Source organism: Argiope bruennichi, chromosome 6, assembly GCF_947563725.1.
Source record: "Argiope bruennichi chromosome 6, qqArgBrue1.1, whole genome shotgun sequence".
Lineage (NCBI taxonomy): Eukaryota > Metazoa > Arthropoda > Arachnida > Araneae > Araneidae > Argiope > Argiope bruennichi.
The window spans coordinates 64302310-64324803 of NC_079156.1; the positions used below are offsets into that span (position 1 = coordinate 64302310).

Sequence of the window (22494 nt, forward strand, 5' to 3'; positions counted from 1 at the left end):
ACAATCAAGATAAAATGTAAAAAACATATACTGCCTTTTTAAAAAATTTCAGTTAATTTTTGTATTCTGATGCAGAAAATAAATCGTAATAAAAACATTTTCTAAATAATATACCTCTACAAAATATCTCTATGCTTTCAACAGTAAAAAAAAAAAAAAAATATTGTTTTATATTTTTCTAGAAAATTGAGAAATAATGCAAGTTTGTAGTGAATAACTTATAACAACTACGCTGCACGAGCAATTGCTTTTGTATCGTGGTCATGTTACTGGACTGCGAACCACAAGGTCTCAGGTTCTATCTTCGCACATCTCAATCCACCCCATTGGTGACCTCGAACGATGAACCTTCAACCTTCGTACAGCTGTTGTGGCGCAATCTACCCACAGCAAACCAAAGTCGTCAGACTCACTTGACGCAGCATCAGCAAACACTCACCCACACACGCTAGCCATAACGCTTGGCGCTACCAAACTGGGTACAGATCCATTAGACAACAGCTAAAATACATCACCACTCAACAGCCATATCGTTCGTCTTACCTCCGACTCACTGGAGGGAAGAGTCTGTAGTGAATAACTTATAAGCCAGTTAACAACTACGCTACACGAGCAATTGCTTTAGTATCGTGGTCATGTTACTGGGCTGTGAACCACAAGGTCCCAGGTTCTATCCTCGCACATCTCAATACGCCAAAAGTTCCTTAATTTTGAATGATAATGCATGACAAAAGCAAAGTAAAATTTCGCTAAAACATTATGTTTTGAAAGAATGAATGTTCTTCATAATAATACTATAAAATAATATAATTCCTCTAGAACCCATATGTTTTTTCTGTTGCAATAATTTTCAATTAAAATTCCTCCTTTTCCCTATAACCTGTTAATATGATAGCAATATGCCTGATGCATTTTGTATTTATTACCTGAAAAATACAATTTTATACTTCAATAATATTGAATAATAAATTTTTGAGCTTCAGTTCTACATTATATCTTCATCACTTGTAAGCTTCTATATCTTTTCACTATTTTTTTATTGTTATTTTGTTTCTCTACTTTAATTTTTTTTTAAACAAAATGACCAAATCAAAAATATGTTTTATGCCATGTGTAAAAGTCAAACTTACATTTATGTATACTTAACAAAAGAATTAGAAAAATCGAGAAACAATTTCGCAGGTCCAACCATTGAATCGGGCTTTCTTTTTTCAAATGAGATCTCATGACACCTAGGGCCGCGGTGGCCTGGTGGTAAGTTCTCGGCTTCGGAACCGGAGGGTTCCAGGTTCGTGACCTGATTCCACCGAAGAACCGTCGTGTAAGGGGGTTAGTTGCACGTTGAATCCGTCATGACCAAATTTCCTCCCGCTAGTGTGGTGTGGAGAGGGGGGTGCCAGCTCAGGTGTCGTCCTCGTCATCTGACCGCGATTCAAAATTACGAGGTCCGTCCCAAATTAGCCCTAGTTTTGCTTCAAACGGGACGTTAATATAACCAAACCAAACAAAACTCATGACACCTAGATAAGTTATCAACAACCTCCAGTCTCTCATCACCACTTTTTTTCAAGTAAAATCTCAGAAACGTTACCTCAATGTACATTCTCTAAGTGAAAAACTACGACAGACTCTCAGGTCCAACCGTTGAAACATTTCCCTGCCAAATAATCCCAGTATCAAGAATGTTCTCTCCATTTTTCAAAAACAACGTAAAATAAAATCTTGGTACTTCTCCTACAGCGAAAGGGTCAAGACAGCAGAATCGATTTCGTCACTTTGTGTACATATTTGGCCAGTAAGAATGTTTATATGTTTATTGAGCAAGCATGATATTTAAAAATAATACTTCCATTTTGCATGCTAAAATGTGGTTCATCAAATTTGGCTGAAATTATTTCAATTAATGCTATTAATGTCAGAGGACAATTGATTACTGAAGAAGACTTGTTGCTAATGAATTCTCTTTAAGAGAAATTTATACCTAGATTAAATTCCTGAACAGCAAAAAGGAGTGATAATGGAGCTAATACGGTAGTTATGATAAGAAATTACATTAAAAATTTTTAGATCTGTATTTAAAATTACAGAAATGTAAGTATCATGTTTGCTATTCTTCAAAACATCCTCGGATAGCATATAATAATTGTAAAATTATTTCGATTTTAAATTTTTTTAAATGTTATTTGTCAAATATTGCATGAGATAAGAAGCTCGTTTTTCTTAAATGCAAAAAAGAAGAAAAATAAGAAATCCCCCACTCGGAAGAAGGGGGAGGGTATTAAAGGGAAGCGGTAAATAAATCGTTGCTTAGCAACTGTAGCAGTGTTGTTGCTAATCGGACTGTTAGGAAAGTGTCATTTTTTTTAAATCCACCTTTTGCTTTCACAGGTAAGCTAAAATTTTCCTTCATTTAATATCAACCGTTTTTATACTAAAAAATTCAAACGGTTGAAACTTAAAGAATTGTTCCAGTATTCATTAAAGCATACACACACGTTATTTCAATGCCATGTTTCCCCGAAGCAGAATACATTGTTGATATTTATATTTCTATTTACAGAATTGGCAATAGGGTTTTCCGGGCGAAATTTGAAAATATCAAAAGTCTGTTTACATTTTGATTGATAATTGTTGTGTTTTGGGTTTCAAAGTCTGAAGCCAATCATGTGCTCCTTTGCAACAAAAACATAGAATTTTGATGCGTTACCAAGCAGGTAAACAATCCGTTTTTATCTGATTATATTTATGGTAATTTTTTTTTTATTTTCTTTGCTAAGTATGATGGTAAATGTTTCAAACAATAAATCAAAATATATCGGGTATTACTTTTACATAAGCGATGTAAGACTAAAATTTTTTAAAATACTAAGCGTCCCAAAATTATATTACGATTTTATTAGAAAAACAAATTGTAATCTTATACTGATTTGAATAATGGAAGCAATTTTGCCGAAATTAGATTTGTTTTTTATAGAACTTCTGATTTGGAAAAAAGAAAGAATTTTTACATTCAGTTTTTATTTCTTTATTTTATAAGTTACTGGGAAACTGAAAATTGTTTCAGTGAGAAGGGAGAGATGAATAAATACTTTAGATTAATGCATTTTATAGTATCAAGACTCTATAAGTTGTAGCTAAAGATACTGAGTTTTTTTTTCACTAATATTCAATTTGATTATATATAATTGTTGACAATTTTTTAATTTTCTTTTTTATCCTCATAATATTGAAAATTATAATTGTTTTTATAGTAGAATGGTTTGTTAATTTATTAAGCTAATTTTTTTCTATTTTACTTCATTATAAATTATTACTTTTATTTAATCTGTGTTATGATGACATTTATAAATATATAATATCATGTATTTAAATATAGAATTATTAAAATGTTATATATTGTGAAGTGCATTCTCTTTGGCTAAGCAATGAAATTATTCTACTTTCTTTTCATTATTCCTTTACACATATGCTTTTAAAAACTTTTTTCAACTTTAGTGTGTTTTTTAATAAACAAATACCATAAATGTAAATTGCCATGCATGGCGAGCCACTAAAATTTTATTTCCCACAAATTTTTGGCAATCTTCATATTAGGTTTTTAAAATACAGTGCTGTATTTTGAAATTTCATTAAGTGGAAAACAATGTATTTGACTGAAATTTTGACAGTGTAAATATTTTAGTAAAGTTCTTTTTTTCTGAAGCATATATATATTTAAGAAGTAAGATAATAAAAGTTATTTGTCATAAACAATTTTCTTTTCTATTCTAGCCTGTATATAATAGTATAAAAAAAGTTAAAAACAATCTTGCAAAGAGAATGATCATTGTTTGAGATTGTACTTATTCAAAAACATCAGACATATCTATAAATTTGTCAGAAAGGAATCATTGTACATCATTTCCTTTGAGGATATTCAAATGTGTAATTAATAATTTAGTATTTCAACTTAAAGAACTAGATGAATTTTTCTTTCATAAAAAATATTGGCTATACTTATTTATATAGAAGTCAGGAATAAGAATTCCTTACATTTTGTTTAAAAATGATGTTCATGTATTTTATTGTTGTCAAATGTCCCTAAATCTTTTCAGGTAGAGCATTTCTTGACCATGGAAGCATTTGTATTGAATATTAATGGCAGAGAGAAAGGATCTCTTCTTCAAAATAAAACATTTGTGCCTTTAGATGGGTAAATTTTATTGCTTTATTTATATAAATTAAGATTCGCCTTTTTAAAATAATTTATAAAAGTGGATGAGATGATCCCAATAGTAAAAAAAGATTTTCTTAGAGTTTGCTATTGCATTTAGAATCTGACATAACAACTAAATTTTTATGAATATCTCTTTTATTTTTTCTCAAAGTTTCCTTTTTTTTTTTTTTTTTTCCAATATTGAATTTTTCCTAAGTGAAAAAGTTATTGAAATTCTTAGATTTTCCTATTTATTTAAATCTTTAAATTTGTAATACTACATCTGAATACTTTATTAATCATTAATATTTAAGATTTTTATCATAAATTTTATGTTATATCACATACTGGTACTATGCTGCTTGTAAGAGCCTTAACAAAAAACTGTCACATATTGGTGCCAACATTCAACTTCTTTGCATTATAATGTATTTAAGTAACATAAGAAAATTTATGCTTTAAAAATTAGATAATTTTTCTTTGATTCAAATACTAAGAAATATTTAATTTTATACTATGTTTACATAACATTTTATTTTTTCAGGCCAATCTTTTCAATAAGTAATTTCTTTAACAACAAAACAGTCAGTTTTGTCCATGCAGGATGGAATAAATTAGGTACTGAAATTGTTGCAGGCGATTGTCATGGTTTTGTTTATGTATTTTTCCTTGAAAAAAACAGGTATTTTACATTTTAAGAATTTCCTTATAATTTTTGAATTGATATAAAATATGTTTCTGCATTTAAAATACATAACATTTCTTATACAATATTCACATATAGCATTTTGTTGTATTGCATAAAAATGCATTTCCTGTTCCTATTGTCTTATGTTCTATAACATAACAAAAGACAGTTGCTTTACTACAATTTCAATAATATCTGGAGTGTCATTTCATAAAAAAAAAAAAAGTGTTCCTTTCCAAATTTATATGAAATAAATATGTATACCTAACAAATGTATTTATTGTATATTCTTTATAAAATTATTACTTGTTTTATTTAAGTTGCTTTAGTCTTTATATGAAAGTTTGTACTTAAAATTGATTTAAAAGTGAAATGTTTTTCTTTATAGTCTGACATGCTAAAAGATATTTCATATACAGTATTTAATTAACTATGGATTGTTGGTAAAATAGTAATTATGAGATGTTCTTACATTATAACAAATAAACTACTGTTATTACGTTATAATGTTTTATAAATATATGAATTTTTTTTAATAATTCATTAACAAAAACATAATATGTTAATATTAGCAAAGCTATTCTATTTCATATTTTGTGATCTGTTCTTTACTTTTAATACATGTGATATCATCACTTTACTACAGTTATATTCTACTAATTTATATGATACTAGATGTTGTCAGATACATATTTTTTTCTCTAAGGAAACCAAAAAGTTAAATTGAAAGTAATTTATTTTATCATAGTTGACCTGTCTTTGACATTTCTTAATTTTCTACTTATTTACTTTTATAATGTTCTTTTGTATTTGCTTTCAGGTTTTCTCTAGTATGTCATTTGAAAACTTGCACATTTATAACTTTTACTAATGACAAAACTCAAAATGTTTTAGTTGCTCTCTCAGACTGTTCTATTGTTTCTTTAAATACAGGTAAATTTTATTCAACATATCTCATTTAGTATGTTTTGTGCCTTTTCTTATATTTTACAAAATCACTCATATACACATATTTTGCGTGAAGAAATATTTCCATGTTCAGGAATGATTATGGTTCAAAATTCAGATTTCTTTTTTATTTCTTTTTTTTTATTTATCATTCTGAAATTTAGCCTTATTAAATGCAAATTCGTTATCTCTGTAAAACTTTATTTTAGAATAAAAATATCATTCATAGATTGACTATACAGATGATATCATGATCAAATGTGGAATAATTTTAAATAATTGAAATAGATAATGAAAAACTATTTATTTCCATTTAAAAAAAATAGTTACAAACTTTTAACACTAGATGGAAATCTTTCAGATCCTACTACTAAAAAGTTTTAGACTATTTTATTGAATAGTTAATCATTTTACTGAAATTATGTCCATTCCATGAGCACTTTTTGTAATCATCTTAATGTTAATATAATTCTTTCATCTGCAATACCTATTAATAAATAAATTTCAAGTTCTAATCTAATATTTGAAGGGATAGATAGAAAGTTGCTGTCTACATAAAAATTTCTTTCTTGGCTTTTAAATGTTAATAAAATGATATATTTAAGAATCATTTCTTATATTGCAGTCCGTTTTCAAAAAAGATGCAGTTTACTTAAATCTAAAGCAATCAAAAAGCTGTAAATTTACTTTTTTTGAACAATTTTTTTTTTTTTTTTTGTTTGTGACATTTGTTGATGAAATTCTTACAGAACATATTATGCACATCTAAAAATGAGCAGTATGCTAATATTTTAAATTGCTAGAAATTATGCCAGATTTTTATAATAATATAGTATTTTGAATTTTTTTTAATGGAGTCACAATCACAGATGCATACTATTTGTTCTATAATTTCATTGGTCTATTTGTTTATTGTGTCTAGAAAACAAAATCTTTCATAAAATAATTATATTTAACATTAAGATGCTCAAGAAATGCAAATTTTTAATATTAATCGTTATCCATTTTCATGGCCAATGCTTGTATATCTTTTTTCATTTGTTGTAAATGCAAGACTGGAAATGAAAAATGTCCATTCAAATTCCTTCATGCTCATACTTGTGATGAAATGAAATGCAAATTGCAGAGATACAGATTATTTATTTAATTTTTATGTAAAAAATTTAGAGATGAGATGTGACCATATATAGGGAGCTATTCCATGATTATTAATATTTTGCAAACATTTATAAATCATCTTTTAAAGCACAGTTTGTGAAATCATAATCTCATACCATCATTATTAGGAAAATACTACTACTTAAAAATAATATTATATAACCCCAGATAATAGTCATGCTAATTACAACACTAATTGTGTCATACTAATTACAATCTACTAATTCAGCGATCCATTTGTTGGAATGCTAAATTAGTAGATTATTATAAGATTTACTGGTATTTTTGTTTTTCATTTGCTTTTATATGAACTTAAAAGTATTAAATTTTACTAAAATCAAAAAATTTAATTTGTGAACTCTTTCAACAAATTATATTTAATAATTTTAAATGATGTTGAATCATAAAGCCTATTTTAAGATAATGTGAAAGATACGACTAGAATATTTAAACGAACTTTTGGGAATCGGAACTTAACTAATTACATTTTTTGCTTGTGGTTTGATTTTTTGTAAAGATCTTGTGCATGTGCAATTGCTAAATACTTGGTGTAATTGGTTTTGATATTATTAGGATAATATTATCACTTAACTAATTGATCTTCTTTTATTTAAGCATTACACCAACTTAATTTAAAGCATAAATTTCAGTAAAAATCTTATAAATGTTTATTAAAAAAAGATCAAAATAACTGCACGGTTTAAAGAAATTACTAATCAAAGAAACTGGTAGAAAATTATGAAAAAAAAACTTTTTTTTATTGATAAATATTTAAAGAGTTTAAAATATAGCAAAATATCTAAAAGTTTAAAGATTTATTTTGATTTCTTTGCATTACTACAAAAATAAATTAAAGAGAAAATTTTTCAAAATGGCAATACTTTTATTTTAACATGTTTACCCCTGTTAAACAATTTTTGAAACACAGCTCAGAATTTTTGAACTGTCAAATCTAATAATTTGTAATTTTTTTTTTTAAATTAGATTTCCATTGGAAATTATAAATTCACTAGCTGCCTTTGACAACTAGCTGATTGGCCTGGAATATTAGTTGCATTTAATTTCAATTAAACCTCTTAAGCATAGCTTGTGTTTTGTAATGTCCTCAACAAGATGTTTTTAAGCATCAAATTGTAATAGTCTTTTGCTTTGTTATTTTAATAGTTTTGGACCTGTTTCGATTATTGTGTACATGAATTTTCATTATAAAGTTGAGTTCCATGGCATCACATTGGTACAAAAACTTAGTTTTAGGATGATTTACTTCAAATGCGTATTATAATGTTATGTTATTATGTATTATAATGTGATAATGCATCTCCATTTTCCACTTTATTGATTAAGATGCATATATGGAACAAAATCATGCTATTAAGTATCTGATGGTACAATGAAAACAGTATAAATTTCATTACAACAATGAAATCTGTTCAAGAAAATTATCTTTAAAAATTTATTCAAAACACAGAAAAAAATTGCACAACAAATATAATTACCATTAAAAAGGTAAATTTTAAAATGCTATTTTATTTTTGCAATTGTATTTTAGAGTTACCAAAATCTCATCTTTTTTTTTATTATTAATTAAAATTCCAAACAGACCACTCTGAATGCACATCCTTAACTTCTAAGTATATTTTACCATTTTGGCAGCTATAGATAACTGTATTCCATCTTTATTATTAGTAGGGATGGATTATTCAATATAAAGTAACAGTTTGTGTTTTGATATTACTTAATAAAAATATCAAGTCATAATTATTACTCAATATTATTCTCAAATAATGGAATATTTTATTTTATTTTTATTTAGTTTCTATAATCTGTTTTATTTTGTGACTTTTAAAAGTGTTCATTCATTAATGTAATACAAATTTTAATGTGTATTTATCATTATGGATTTTTTTTACATTGTTAAGATTATTTAAAAGACTAAAATTTAGTAACTATATTAATGATCTTTTTTAGAATCAAAAGAAGTGATAAATCATTTTGACCATCATACTTCATGTGTAAGCTACATCTCTTTCAATAAAAATGGTGACATAGCACTTTCATGTTGCAAGGATCAGGCAATATTATGGTACTTAACAACTTTCAACATCTTCCGTGTTCTTACTTTAAAAAAAGATGTTGATATTACAAAGGTAATCTTTCCAATTTTCCAAAGCCAATCTTTCTTATTTATTTATTTCAGAATTTTCTTGTGTTTTAGAGTAAAAAAGTATGCTGAATCTTTGTTTGAATTTTGTTGATTATATGAGGAATTTTTTTCTTCACAATAATGATGTATTTCTCTATAGATATTTTTATTTGCGTCACTTTGAGTAAATAATTTCGCTAAAAGTACATTTTAATATGATTTATAATTCAGAATTATTTCAATGTTTTATAATAATGTTCTTATTTTATCTTTTTTTTTTATTATTATTATTTTTTTTTTTTTTTTTTTTTTTTCCTTATAGGTATTTTTTCTTCCAGAAAGAGACCTTATGGTATCTGCTTTTAATGACAGTTCTGTGTTTTTGTGGGATTTCAAGTCTTTTAAATGCACTAGTCAGTTTTTATGTACTAGTGGTGAAAGTTCTTTAAACATTAAGACTATTGATGCTTCTAGGTAATCACATATTATGTATAATTATTTGCACTTAAATCAATTATAATTGTAATATAATAAAAAAATTTCTTTATTTGTGGTTTGAATAGAAATGTAAAATATTTAACTGCTTTAAAATATTTTTTTAAAAAAAGCTAATTTCAGGGATGAAATCGGACTATGGGAGTTATCTTAAGGGATAACTTGCAAATTGATACTATGCACCATTGTATTACTTTTTCAATTTGTCAAATACATATTTACTTTAATGGATTCTAACCTACTTGATCTAATTTTAAACAGATATAACCCAGTCAATCTTAATCATAAAATGGTGGATTTTTTTTTTAAACATGTTTTTTTTAAGGAATACTGACAATCTCTCATAAATCTGACTTATTGGATTAGGAGAAGTGTATAAAAATTTAGAATTTATAACTTTTTTAAATGCATTTTTTTTATTCAAACAAATGAAATATAATTTTTTTTTCCCCCCATTGAAAATATATGTCTATCTATAGCGGTTTAGAAATTAGTTATTGGCCCACAATAAGCTTGGCAATCCTGCATATGATTGAGTTTTAAATTATCAAAATAGACTTATCTGATATCACATGATGTTTAATTCACAGCTATCTTGTGATGGCAAATTATAATTATTGATATTAAATTTTTCAGGGATGAAAAACTGCTGGCATGTGCTGGAAGATCCAGTTGGTTCCTTATATGGAGTATCTCGGAAAATAAAATATTACATACTATATCTCTGCCTGATAGTATGACTAATGTTAAGCAGATACAATTTTTACCTAATTCAAATAATGATCATGTAAGTTAATAAAAAGTACATTTTTTAGAGTACTTATATAAAGACATTCAAATTTATATTAATTTATTTTTAAAGTATTTTACTTAAAGAATGACTTATTAAATTTTGTTTATTAAAAGACAGCTCTTTTTAAGCTAGGCTACATCATTTATTATTTGTAATGAATAATATTACGTTTATATGTAACATGTAATATTTATTTTTCTAATGATAAAAAGTGTTATAGTTGAAATTTAATTATGATAATAAACGTGATGATATTAATAAATGTTTTCTAATAGAATATTTTGTTGTGAAAATTTTTAAAAAATAAGTTGTTGTTCTAAATTCTAAAATTAAATCTATTATTTATTACTTCAAATAATTTGATAAAAATGTATTGAGGAAATTAAGGGCTAAGGAATGAATTACACTTTTATTTATCTTTAATTAATTAAAAGAAATAGCGGGGGAGGGGTGTTCACATTTGTCAAAATTTTTCTTTGTGTGGTTGTTAAATTTCAAGCTATTTTTACAAACATTTTTTATGAAATCAACTCAATTACATTGCTTCTTTTTTGTTCTTATTAAAATTAAAAAGAGGTATTAAAATATTCTTAGATAATTAATAGTATCTTACGTTATAAAAATTACATTTACATTATTGCATTTTGCAAATGTATTAATTTAAATAAATATATAAATGTATTTTTTTTATTTCCAGATTGTATCTGTTCTTAGTGCAGATGGACTAATTCATATATTTAATATAAAAACAATGGAGCTGGTTTTCAAGCTGACAGGGAAAAATGGAAAAATAATTTCTTCTTGCAATTCAACTTGTTTATTCCAGATATTAGCAATCACTTCACAGGGAAATTTGGAATTATATGACGTTGAAGAATTTGTAAATAATAAAAAAGTAAGTCTTTCTATTATAATAAATTAAAAATGCATTATTTTATTTACCTTGATTAAATTTTATATCCCTCCATTTCATCCAAATATGTTTTTAACGATTCTATCATACTTGAATATGTCATACACTTTTATATATTGATTTTACTTTCTACAAAACAAAAGAACTCTTATATGTTGAAGACTGTTGTCTTTTTTTGTTGTTGGTGTAAAGAAATGCCTTTCAAAATATATTATATTATTCAGTTTGTCATTGTTGTAAATAAAGTGATTCTCATTATCAATAGATTATTCGAGACATGTGATTCAATGTTCTTTTGTTTTTTTAATTGGTATCAGCTCACAGTCATTGCAGATGTGAGCCATAATTTGGTCTCTCAATTCATGAAAGGAATTATTTTAATGCAAGATAATAATCAATTAGTTTAAATCTCCCAAACAGCAAAACAAAAATATCACAGCAAACTTGCAAATAAACCATTATTTTCCACACAAAAAAAAGATTATCCTTTTAATCAGTAATGTACCTAATCAGGATGTACCTTTTCAAACTGCCTAGTAAGATATTACCGATCTGTTATTTTTTTATCAAAACACAGAATATATTGTTACAAATCTATAATGTTGCTTCCCAACATGGTTAGTTCAATCACTATAAAGACCGTTTTACAATCAAATCTGTTGGATGCTGATCGGATTCCGAGTCAGTGATCCCAGAACTTGGCGACAAAATAGATAATACTGGAAACTTCCAAAATTTTAGCGATTTGGCCAATAGGAACCAAGGCATGCCTGATTGTTCCAGAACCTTTTCTGCCCGCCTCTGGGAACCATAAAAGGCCGGCAATCTCAAGCCGAAGTCAGTTGGGGAAGGAGACAGCGGAATAGTTGGATTAGTCCTGTAAAGTGCAAGCATTCTTTGGAGTTCAAGCGTTTGTTGAATTGAGTTGTGTGCCAAGTCCTGGTGTTTATTGTAGAAGCAGCATCAAGTCGTGTGAGGAGTAGCCAGTCGTGTAGTAGTGAGTCGGCAGTTGGTGAGTCTGCAGCTAAAGCGAGGAGACAGTGGAGAATTGCAGACGTTTGAAGAGACCATAGAGTAAAGCTATGTAGTTTCCCTTTTCCTGCTGAAAATTCTATCTGGCCGCTTTGTATGCTGTAGTTGTTATTACTACTTGTGGGCTGCTGTTTGTTGTCGCATGATGCTGTGTGTTGCCTGTGTTCGTCTTGGCTGTATATATTTGTTGTCTTTTTATTAGTGTCTTCGTGTGCAATAAACGTCGTCGTTTGTTTCTAAAGGACTGTTTATTTCATCGACCAACAAATCGCAAAAGAATCCTGGAAGTATCCGTAACAATATTTATGTATTCAGCAAATATATGAATGGTAAAAGATAATTCTTTTTCTTTTTAATGATTTAATCATAATTTATTTTGTGTGTCAAATTTTACAATATGATTGTATCTTTAGATAGAACCAAAACAGAAGCAAATTACATACATTAAACCTATTCATGAAGATAAAAAGATATTGGTTAAGAAGACTATAAAGGAAAAAAAGCAGGTAAGTAATTGTTTTAAAAGAAAGGTGGATTAATGAATTGTATGATATATTAGAGTTACAATGACTATTAAATAATGTATTTTTCTTTACTATAGTCTGGTGTGAAACTGGAGAAAGAACGTCTTCAGTCTGTTATTAGAAATTTTGAAGAATATCCTGAGAAATATAGGTAAATTCTTACAAAGATTTTTCAGCAGTATATCTGAATATGAATGCTATTTATATTTCTCTCAATTATATAAATATTAATTACCCTCTCCTCTCCTTTCCCAAAAAAAGTGAAATAATTTGTTAATTTCATTAATTTTTATGCATTATTATGTTATCTTCAATTTAATTAGTATGGCCTATTAACTTAAATTTTCTCTTTCATTTATTTCTAAATATAAATGAAATATTTTATTCTGTATCAAAATTAAATACTTACTTTAAGCTAAAGTGTAATTGATTGTTCAATTATATTGTTAATTTCTAAAACATACATAATCTGTGCTGTACTGTTAATTATGTAGACTAAATGTTTTTGCAGAATGTAAAAATTATTGGTTGTATTGCTATTTTAAGAAATTGCCTTTCTTCATTGCTACTTATATATTGTTTTCTGGAAAGTCTATTAAATTTCAGGTTATTTTTTATATAGTATTTTTTACCAGTTTGTTATAATATAGACTTTCATTACCAACAACTGAAATAGAAATTTTTATCTTGATCAGGTTTTTTGTTTGGTCTCAGATGTTGGATTTACCACATAATGTAGATGCTTTTAAAATACTTCATCAGGAATCGCTCAAAGTTAAACCATTTGTTAAAGACTATTCATTTATGAATCCTGGTGTACAGAAAACATTTTTAAGGTAAGCAATTGATATAATCATTCATTAGAACACATAATTGCTTTCTAATTTTTTAGACTTTACTTGTATCAGTCAATTTTGCTAAATCATACATTTATTAAGAGATATAAATATTCCTTTTATTCATACTAAATCTAAATATTCCCAAATGGAAAATAATAAAGATTAATCATTGCTTTAAAAACATTTCATTGTTCTGAATGGTGTATCAGATAGCCTCAACCTTTATAAATTTTATAACACATAAATAAGAATCAAAAATATATGTACCATCATAAAAGCATTTCTGATTAAGAACCAGTGTACCATAACTGGATAGTTTATTACCAAAATGTAAAGCTCTTTTACGTTTATATTATTCAGTTATACTCATAAATAAAACTTTTACTTTATAATAAAATATAAATATACTATATATTGCTGTAAACAATTGGTAATAGTATATAATAGCAATTATGATTTATTGTTTGATAAGGATTGATGCAATAATTGTTCTCTTGTAACCAACTTCAATATGCTATTTTTTATATTCATTAATTTCAATTGTAAGTCAAGTTCAGCCGGCAACAATGCCTCTGTATATTTATTTTTAATTATTGTCAAGGCTAAAAAAGTCTAATTTCACAAAGATGTGACTTATTGAAAAATATAAAATATTTTCTAATAATATTGCTAGAAATATACTTACTTGTGCATTCTTATCTTCTTTGCAACAGAAATTGCATAATTGTTACATTCATGCTATTCTGTCTGATCTCTTTTTGATAGTATTATTTAACTCATGTGATCAGCATGTTCACTATTATTGATACGGAAAATGGAAATCATATATATATATGGATAATAAATTCTAAACAAATTGATAAAAGATGCATTACTGAATATTCATTTTAAACATTAAAATTTTTTGCCTAAATTTTGGACTGTCTCATTGGTAGTATATGCATTATAGATTAAGCATATACCCTGTATATACTATTTATGCTGTGTATTTTGTGAAAATTCTTAACATACTGATTTTATCTTAAAACTAATCATAATCTGGATAACAATATCCCAGTAGTTTCAACTTCCAATCTCCCATTTTTCCCTTCTTATACACATGCTCCACAATGGATTCAAATACACATGAACATGATTAGGCAGGGGGGGGGGATCATGTAAGTTGTAATAATAACTCTTTAAAAGAAACACCACTCTTAAATGAAATTGGCTGCAATTTTAATGGACTTTGTTTTTTTTTTTTAAAGTGAAAATTATAAATAAACATACGTTAAGTTTTAAAGAAATTCCATTTTTGAAGGAAATGGCATAATCTTTTAATGTTTTTAATACTTATTAGAATCTCTACAACTATCATAACAATTTCAAGTAATAATACCTACTTTCATGCTTTCTAATTAATTTTCATTTTTCATAAAAATTATGAAAGCAATCAAAGAGATATTTGTTTTCCATTCTTGAAATAGCTTCCTTTTTTTTTTTTTTTTTTTTTTTTTTTTCAGGCTGATGGCAATGCTGGTTTGTTGGAATCCTCTAATAAAAGAAATAGATTATTATCAGTGTGTAGTTTTCCCCTTTATCAAAGTTCTACATAAAAATACTATCATGTGTTTTGAGCTTCTAGCCACATTAATAAGTAAGAATTTGAAATATAATTTAAATATTTATATGAGCAAAAATAAAGATTATCTGAGTATTTTTATGAAAGAGTAACATTGGTTTTTTAATAAATTTATTGCCTCTTGATGATTTCATAATTTTCTAATATTTAATCTTTATTGTGTCTTATAGATTATTATTGAAATATTGCTTATAATGCATTATATGTGCAATTTCAGGCAACTGGTGTCAGAATTGGTTCCTGTTTTGTCCTTTTCCTCCATTCAATATTTTATGTGTTGTAGAGAATATTTTGTCATTCCATGACAAAGAATTAATGGCACATTTTATTAAGCATGATATCTCTGCTGAGGTAAAAGAGTTTTTATTTTGTTTTGTTTTAATTATTGAAAAGAATGATCTTTAATTATTGTAGTGAATGATCTTGAAATCAAAATGGTAAATTGTTTTGCAAATTTATTTTGATCCCATTTCTATTTTTTAGGTATATGCATGGATACTATTAAAGACATCTTTTTCTGAAGTGTTTAATAAAGAGCAGTGGTTAAAACTCTGGGATAACATCTTATCTAATCCTCTGTCTTTTCAATTATATGCAGTAGCAGCTTTCAATATTGTAATGAGAGACGTTTTGTTGAGTTGCAAAACTTTAAAAAATTTCAAAGTAAGTAAGATTTTACTTGATTTGTTTTGAACGGAATTCAATTTAATGGCTTTTTATGATGAAATTTTATTTTAATTTTTATCAATTTTGTTTATACCAAATTATTGTAAAATAAACATAATAATATCATAAAAAATATAGATTAAAAACTGATGCACCTTTGAATTTCAATGCTGCAGAATTATATTCATTTTTCTGATGAGCATAAGAAAAAATAAAAGATAAAAACTCTGAAAGATTATGATGCATGCCTTTCAAATTAACAAAACACTTCTTGGAAATAATAGAAAGGTGATGCCTTTGATAAATGTGTTTAGAAGGAAAGTCAGTGTCCAATTTTTGATTACGGTTTCATTTATATTTTTTTATCAATTTTATTTTGCTAATGGGAATATTGTACTTGATTATGAATGCATGCTATAAATATTGATGCAATCATAATTTGTATAACATATGCAATAAATATTTTTTAAAGGGCTATCCAATGTTTAAATAAAATCTACTTTCTTTCTTTATGTTGACTATCTAAGAATGCCAGCTAATATTGGACTGTATTGCAAGCTTCTTTAAAATGTTAAAATTATAAATTGAATTCAGTATTGCATTCTGTAGTGAATAGCTTATAAGCCAGTTAACAGCTACACTACCCAAGCAATTGCTTTTGTATCATGGTCATGTTACTAAACTGCGAACAACAAGGACCTAGGTTCTATCTTCGCGCATCACAATCTGCAACAATTCCATCTCAATGAGAATTAAAATTCATTTATTGAAAGCTGTCCAGTTTTGACAAAGAGTTTGAAATCATTGTGATATCTAGACAATTTAGTTTTTAAAAATAAAATTCAAGGTAATTCTATTTACATACTTATGTCAGATAAATAAAAACAGCCATAACTGAATATGGATTTATTTTTAATTATATGAAATAATGTTTTCACTCTGCAACTATAATTTTTTTTAGAAATTTATTCAGCTATTGATTAATTGCATTGCTTTCCATTTGATAATAAACTGTAGCTAGTATTTAAAAAAAAACAGGAATAGGTTTTCCCATATACTTCTATATAAGTTATAAGTTAATTAAGTAATTTTTTAACTAAAAAATTACATTATGATTAAGACTGAAACATAGCATAGTATATTATTTAAGAATAAAATATAAATATATTTAATATATTCTTCTGTGTATTTTTAGGATTGCTATAGAAGACATGGAATCTCAGCATCTGCATTACTAAAAAAGGCTTATCAAATACAACAAACATCTTCAAATAATATTGATCCTCAGGAACTGACTGGAACATATGCACCTATTCCTAAAGGAGCTTATCCAAGTTTCTTCGAAATGTCACAAATGAAAATAGATTTACAGGTATTCAACAATTTCATAAATATTATAAAAGAATTTGAAATGTTATATTGATTAAATAATGATTAAATGTTTAACAATTTTAAGTTTCCTTAATGCTGTAATTTTCATCTTACTACTTTTTATTTCTAATTATATAATATACATGCATGGACACAGTATATCAATTTTATTATGGACCAATAACTGATTTCTGAAATGTTGGACAGAAGCATATATTCTTATGTGGAAAAAAAAATCTTTAAATTTAAAAATTAAATTTTTATATTATTTGAATCGATAAATGAGCAACTAAAAATTTTGTATAGTCTTAAATATTTATTTGGTTATTCAGCCTTATTAGTCATACTTGATTCTTTAAAAAAGAAAAGTCTGCGACAAAAAGTGGCTTACTTATGAAGCGTCAACAGCATTTTTGTGCAAATACTGTCTATTAATTGACAGTTGTTAAAATGGTTTTAAATCATCTAAAATAGAGATATTCAAATCTTCATAACTCAGACAATTTTAGCCATAGGATGTGGATTTTTTTTTTTTTTTAAATTTTAGAATAAGATTATTTTACTAATTATGACTAATAAGATCAGGGACTATATAAATACATTTTGTAATTCTTTTCTTCAGCACATTTATGGTTCAAATAAATTATATATCTCTGTCTTCACGATGTGGGAAAAGTTGAATTTTTAAACGTCTTCTAAAAGTTCTTTGTTAAAATTGTTGGAATGGTAAAATCAACAAAGCAAAGAAAAAAGCAGGAAAAGAAGAGTACATGAAAATAGTTGAAGCTTATATAATTTCAAAGGGGACTATTATTTACATTTATCTAAGCAAGCAGTTATTTTAGCTGCATGTTTCATATGATATTTCAGCTTTAAATTAGATAATTAAAGTTGCAGAAGCTTGTGAAAAGAGATAATGTGTAAAACATTTTTTTTTTATATTTAAAGTCAAATTATTAGAAAATAAATAATTTTAAAGATATGAATAAAGTAAATTTATTTCTAACATATATATTATTTGTCTCTTTCTAGACCCTCATTCGAAAGAGAATAATTGATCACGAAATTCAATATTTGAAGAGGAGGTATGTGTTTTTATATTATTTAAAACCCTTATTTTTAAGTTAGTTTTAAATAATATTTTCAATTAATATTGGTGTTTTGTGGATTTTAAAAAAATAATTTTTACAAAAAAGTTGATTTTAAAATTTTGTTAATTATGAAATATTATTAATAGGAAAACACTGGAAAAATCTTAGCTCTATTTTAAAGTGTGAAAAAAAAGTGTAGGCAATATGAATTTAAAAATTAATTTGTATATGGCATTTAAACATATATTTCCTTATTTTAGGGAGGACTTACTGGATATTAAAAGTAATTATTTAAAAGAATTGCAAGAACTGCAAATTTTAAGGAGAAAACTGTTGCTGGAATCTATAGAGTTAAAGGTAAGTTTTTCCTTGAAAACTTTAGTAAAAATTTGTAGTTTTTTGAAGGAAAAAAATTTACATTGCTTGAAAGTATAGTTTTAAACTAAATATTTATTTTCAGGACGCAGATGCTCTTGAATCTCTTGACAGAAAATTAAGATCTGTCCAAAGTCTCATACAGGATAATCTTACAAATCAAGTAAAAATATTTTCATATTTTTTTATATATATATTATAAAAATACAGCAAATTGCCTGGAAAATATTATCAGTATTTATATGAAAAACAATTTATTCATATATCTCTTATTAATGTAGCATAATGTAACACTTATTTGAATATACATGCCTTAAACTATGCATATAACTCTAACCATTTTAGCAACAATTTCTACATTTTTAAATGTAAATTGTTTAAGTGTAAATTGTATAACAATTTATTTGTTTTATTAAAAAAAATGTTGGATTGACAAAATTATACATGATTTGATATTCAAATTTTGTTTTTCCTTCAGATTTTTTTTATAATTGTGTTGACAAACAGACATAATCCCAAAAATAATTTTTTACGGGGGGGGGGGAGAAGGGGAGATTTATGAAACATAGAAAGTTTTTTAAATTGCAAGCAAGAATTTTTGATAATTACAACATATGTGTCAGTTTGTATACAAGAAAGTAGCTTTTATGAGTTACTGAACTTATTTTCAATCTGTCGAAAGAAAATTTAATGCTGCATCCTTTACATTATTTCCATTATTATTAACCCTTATTCTTAACTAATATGAAGCTGACAATAAACTTTCAGTAGATAAATCTCTTTTTTACAGATATCTGCAATGACACCTTCATTTTGCATCTAAAACACATTATTTTTTTTAAATCATCAAAACCCTCATCTGGAGTCTAATTGTTTAAAATTTAAATTAAAAGAAAAATTACATTTTAAGTGAGTGTAAACATATATGTAACTGAATGATTGACAACTCTTTTTCACTGTAAATTGGCACCAAGAATAAAATGAAATCCTGACTTCCATTGGATTCCTCTTTTTTAAATGGATCTTTTAATATAACCTCTTATAATCCAACATATAACCTATTCCTGTAGTGGTTGCCGCCAGTCTAAACATTTAGCATGAAAAAATCTCATGGCAGATTTTCATCTCTAAGTAGTTGATTAGGATTGCTGGGCTGAGATGGTGGGAGGGATTGATTTAAAATGTTAAGAGCCAGTTGTTACAAAGAGATCTATAAATATTAGAATATTATAAACAGTAATATTAAGTTAAAGTATGCTTATGTTACTTAGAAATCTTAATATGATATCTTGTGATTTTTACGTTATTAATGCCTAATTATTAATACCTTAATGGCCTAAATAGTAAAGCATGAACTGGTTGAGGAATTTGAATCAAATGATGTTTTATCCTCAGGCCATACTCTTTTAATGGTACTATTCAAAGTCAGAGGAGTTTTAGCTGTAAATTACTCACTATGACTGGAATGGCTGTTGGAAATTTTCCTCCAAGCAAAACACAGAAATTGATCAATTTCCCAAAAAGTCCACTTATCCATATCTGTAAGAGCTAGATGAGATTTCTACCTAGTATTCTAGTTTATTTTGACTGATAAAAGATATCATACTTCCTTTTAATCATGAATTTTTGATTGATGGACTCTTGTAGATTTTCTCGACATGATTATATTAGAACCATCACCTTGTTATTAGATTTTCCTCTGTTTTATTCAGAATTTTTACACCACTTAATGAGTTGGCTCCATGTAACGAATTTTAAAATACATCTAATATTTTATAGTTCAAATAAAATTTCCCATCAAGTTTCTTCCCCCTTTAATTTTAAATAACCCTCAGCAAGCATACTCGAACTCCCTACCATTTAACATTGCAAAACATAAATATGTAAAGGAACTGGTCAAGGGGGGGGGGGGACATCATATGTAAACCAAACAATCCTTGATTTTACAATGGGTTACAACCAAACAATGCAACAGATGAACTTGATATAACTTATAAGGAATGATGATTGTGCAATATATTTTTCTGTTGTAAAATGAAAATAAATGCTATATTTCATTTTCAGTTTTTTTTAATAAAATATTATGATAACTTAATTTATTTTTACAAAATCTTTCACCTGGGACATGATTTTGAGGTACAAATGTCATATTCCTCAATAATAACACATATAGCACGCCATCTGGTGGTATATTTCTTAATGGAAATACTTTTTTAAAGTGTAAGAACAATTATATTTTCACACAATGTAGAAATTTGAGGTTTCACACTTTTTTTTTTAATCATTTTACCAAAAACTTGAATAAACTAAATATCTTTTCTTTTTAAAGCAAACGCATTAGAAATTTAGTTTTCAGTCATGAGTGAAATTTGTAATAAAATTTTGTACTTATAATTTCTATATGTAAAGATGAAATAAATTAAATAAAGAGAAATTTAATTCATGCTTGCCTTAAACATAGAAAGTTGATAAGAAAATTAAATTTAAAAAAATATATTTTTAAGAAAGCAATGGGTGTTAAAAAATTATTATAATTTCTTATAAATCATATATATAATATATTATCATTTCTAAGAAAGTATGACTTTAAATTTCTGTAAAAATCTTAACAAAGGTTTTTAGTCCTAAGAAATTATTCAGCTTCAAAATCGAAACTAACGATCTTTTCTTTTCTATAATTTTTTTACTTTTATGCTTTTAGGTTAGTATGCTGAAAGGAACACTTGGTGAAGATATGTTTTCTACAGATAAAATGGTAATATACAATTTCCATTTAATTTCTTTTCTCTTTTTTAATCCAGTAATTGGTGCTACTATTTTAGTTACTGTGTTATTATTAGTTTTTTATTTATTTATTTTCTTTTATAGGGGACTGAAAAACAGTATTTTAAATTTCAAGACTATATGAAAAAAATTAAAAGCAAGTGAATGATGTTGAATCTAATGTTATCTGTAAATATGTATCACCAATGTAAATATAATTTAAATTTTTCAATTCTCTATCTATAAATAAATACAAATTAGATATAATTTTTATGATTTTTAATTGAATTTTCTCAAATTAGTCCATAGCCATTATTATTAGTTCACATTATTAAAAAAGGGAAAAAATCAGCTATTTTGGAAACTTTATACTTGAAATATTTTGAATGTCAATTTAAACCTATTTCATCATTTGTTTGACAATCTGTTGTGTTACTGTAAAGAAAGAAAAGAAAAGGGTTGAATTAAAGAATATGATATAATTTCCAAACTTTAATTTTTTAATGCTGATAAATTGCCAAATATTATTAACTAATTGTATTCTTTACTTGATATATGGCAAGCGTTCTATTGCTTGGCATGATTTGGAACCGTCTTCTTTAGTTTTTACCAAAAAAACTGACCGTGCCTCAATTTCTTAAAAGTTCTGACTATCCGAATACAAGTGAACATAATAACTACAAAATATAAAGAACTAGATAGATAAAATTTGGTATACAGATTTAGCATCTATAATATAGATCCATATCATATTTTAAACCCAATACGTCAAAGAGTTAATTAACTCAAAAATAATAATAATAATAACTCAGGCAAATGAAATTTGATACACAGCTTAGCATCTGAAGTGTAGAACCTTATCAAATTTTGAGTCAGAGC

The 22494-nt window shown here is 26.2% G+C and overlaps 1 protein-coding gene across 1 annotated transcript; it reads left to right on the forward strand.

The window, feature by feature from the left end:
- Positions 1–2582: 2582 nt before the first annotated feature.
- LOC129972323 (TBC1 domain family member 31-like) lies at positions 2583–21820 on the forward strand. The gene is made up of 20 exons (XM_056086419.1): positions 2583–2714; positions 4095–4192; positions 4740–4877; positions 5704–5816; positions 8958–9136; positions 9455–9606; positions 10264–10414; positions 11118–11315; positions 12779–12871; positions 12967–13040; positions 13585–13725; positions 15231–15364; positions 15567–15700; positions 15833–16012; positions 17211–17387; positions 18419–18471; positions 18738–18834; positions 18938–19015; positions 21554–21607; positions 21721–21820. The coding sequence occupies exons 2-20, from the start codon at positions 4113–4115 to the stop codon at positions 21778–21780; spliced, it is 2286 nt and encodes a 761-aa protein (XP_055942394.1). The 5' UTR covers positions 2583–2714; positions 4095–4112; the 3' UTR covers positions 21781–21820.
- Positions 21821–22494: the final 674 nt, after the last annotated feature.

What these genes read in the sequence shown, in the direction of transcription:
- LOC129972323 (XM_056086419.1), top strand. Translation starts at nt 4,113, where the DNA reads ATGGAAGCATTTGTATTGAATATTAATGGCAGAGAGAAAGGATCTCTT. An exon ending in TATTGTTTCTTTAAATACAG is followed by an intron (nt 5,817 to 8,957) that starts GTAAATTTTATT and finishes GATCTTTTTTAG; the next exon opens with AATCAAAAGAAGTGATAAAT. An exon ending in GTACAGAAAACATTTTTAAG is followed by an intron (nt 13,726 to 15,230) that starts GTAAGCAATTGA and finishes TTTTTTTTTCAG; the next exon opens with GCTGATGGCAATGCTGGTTT.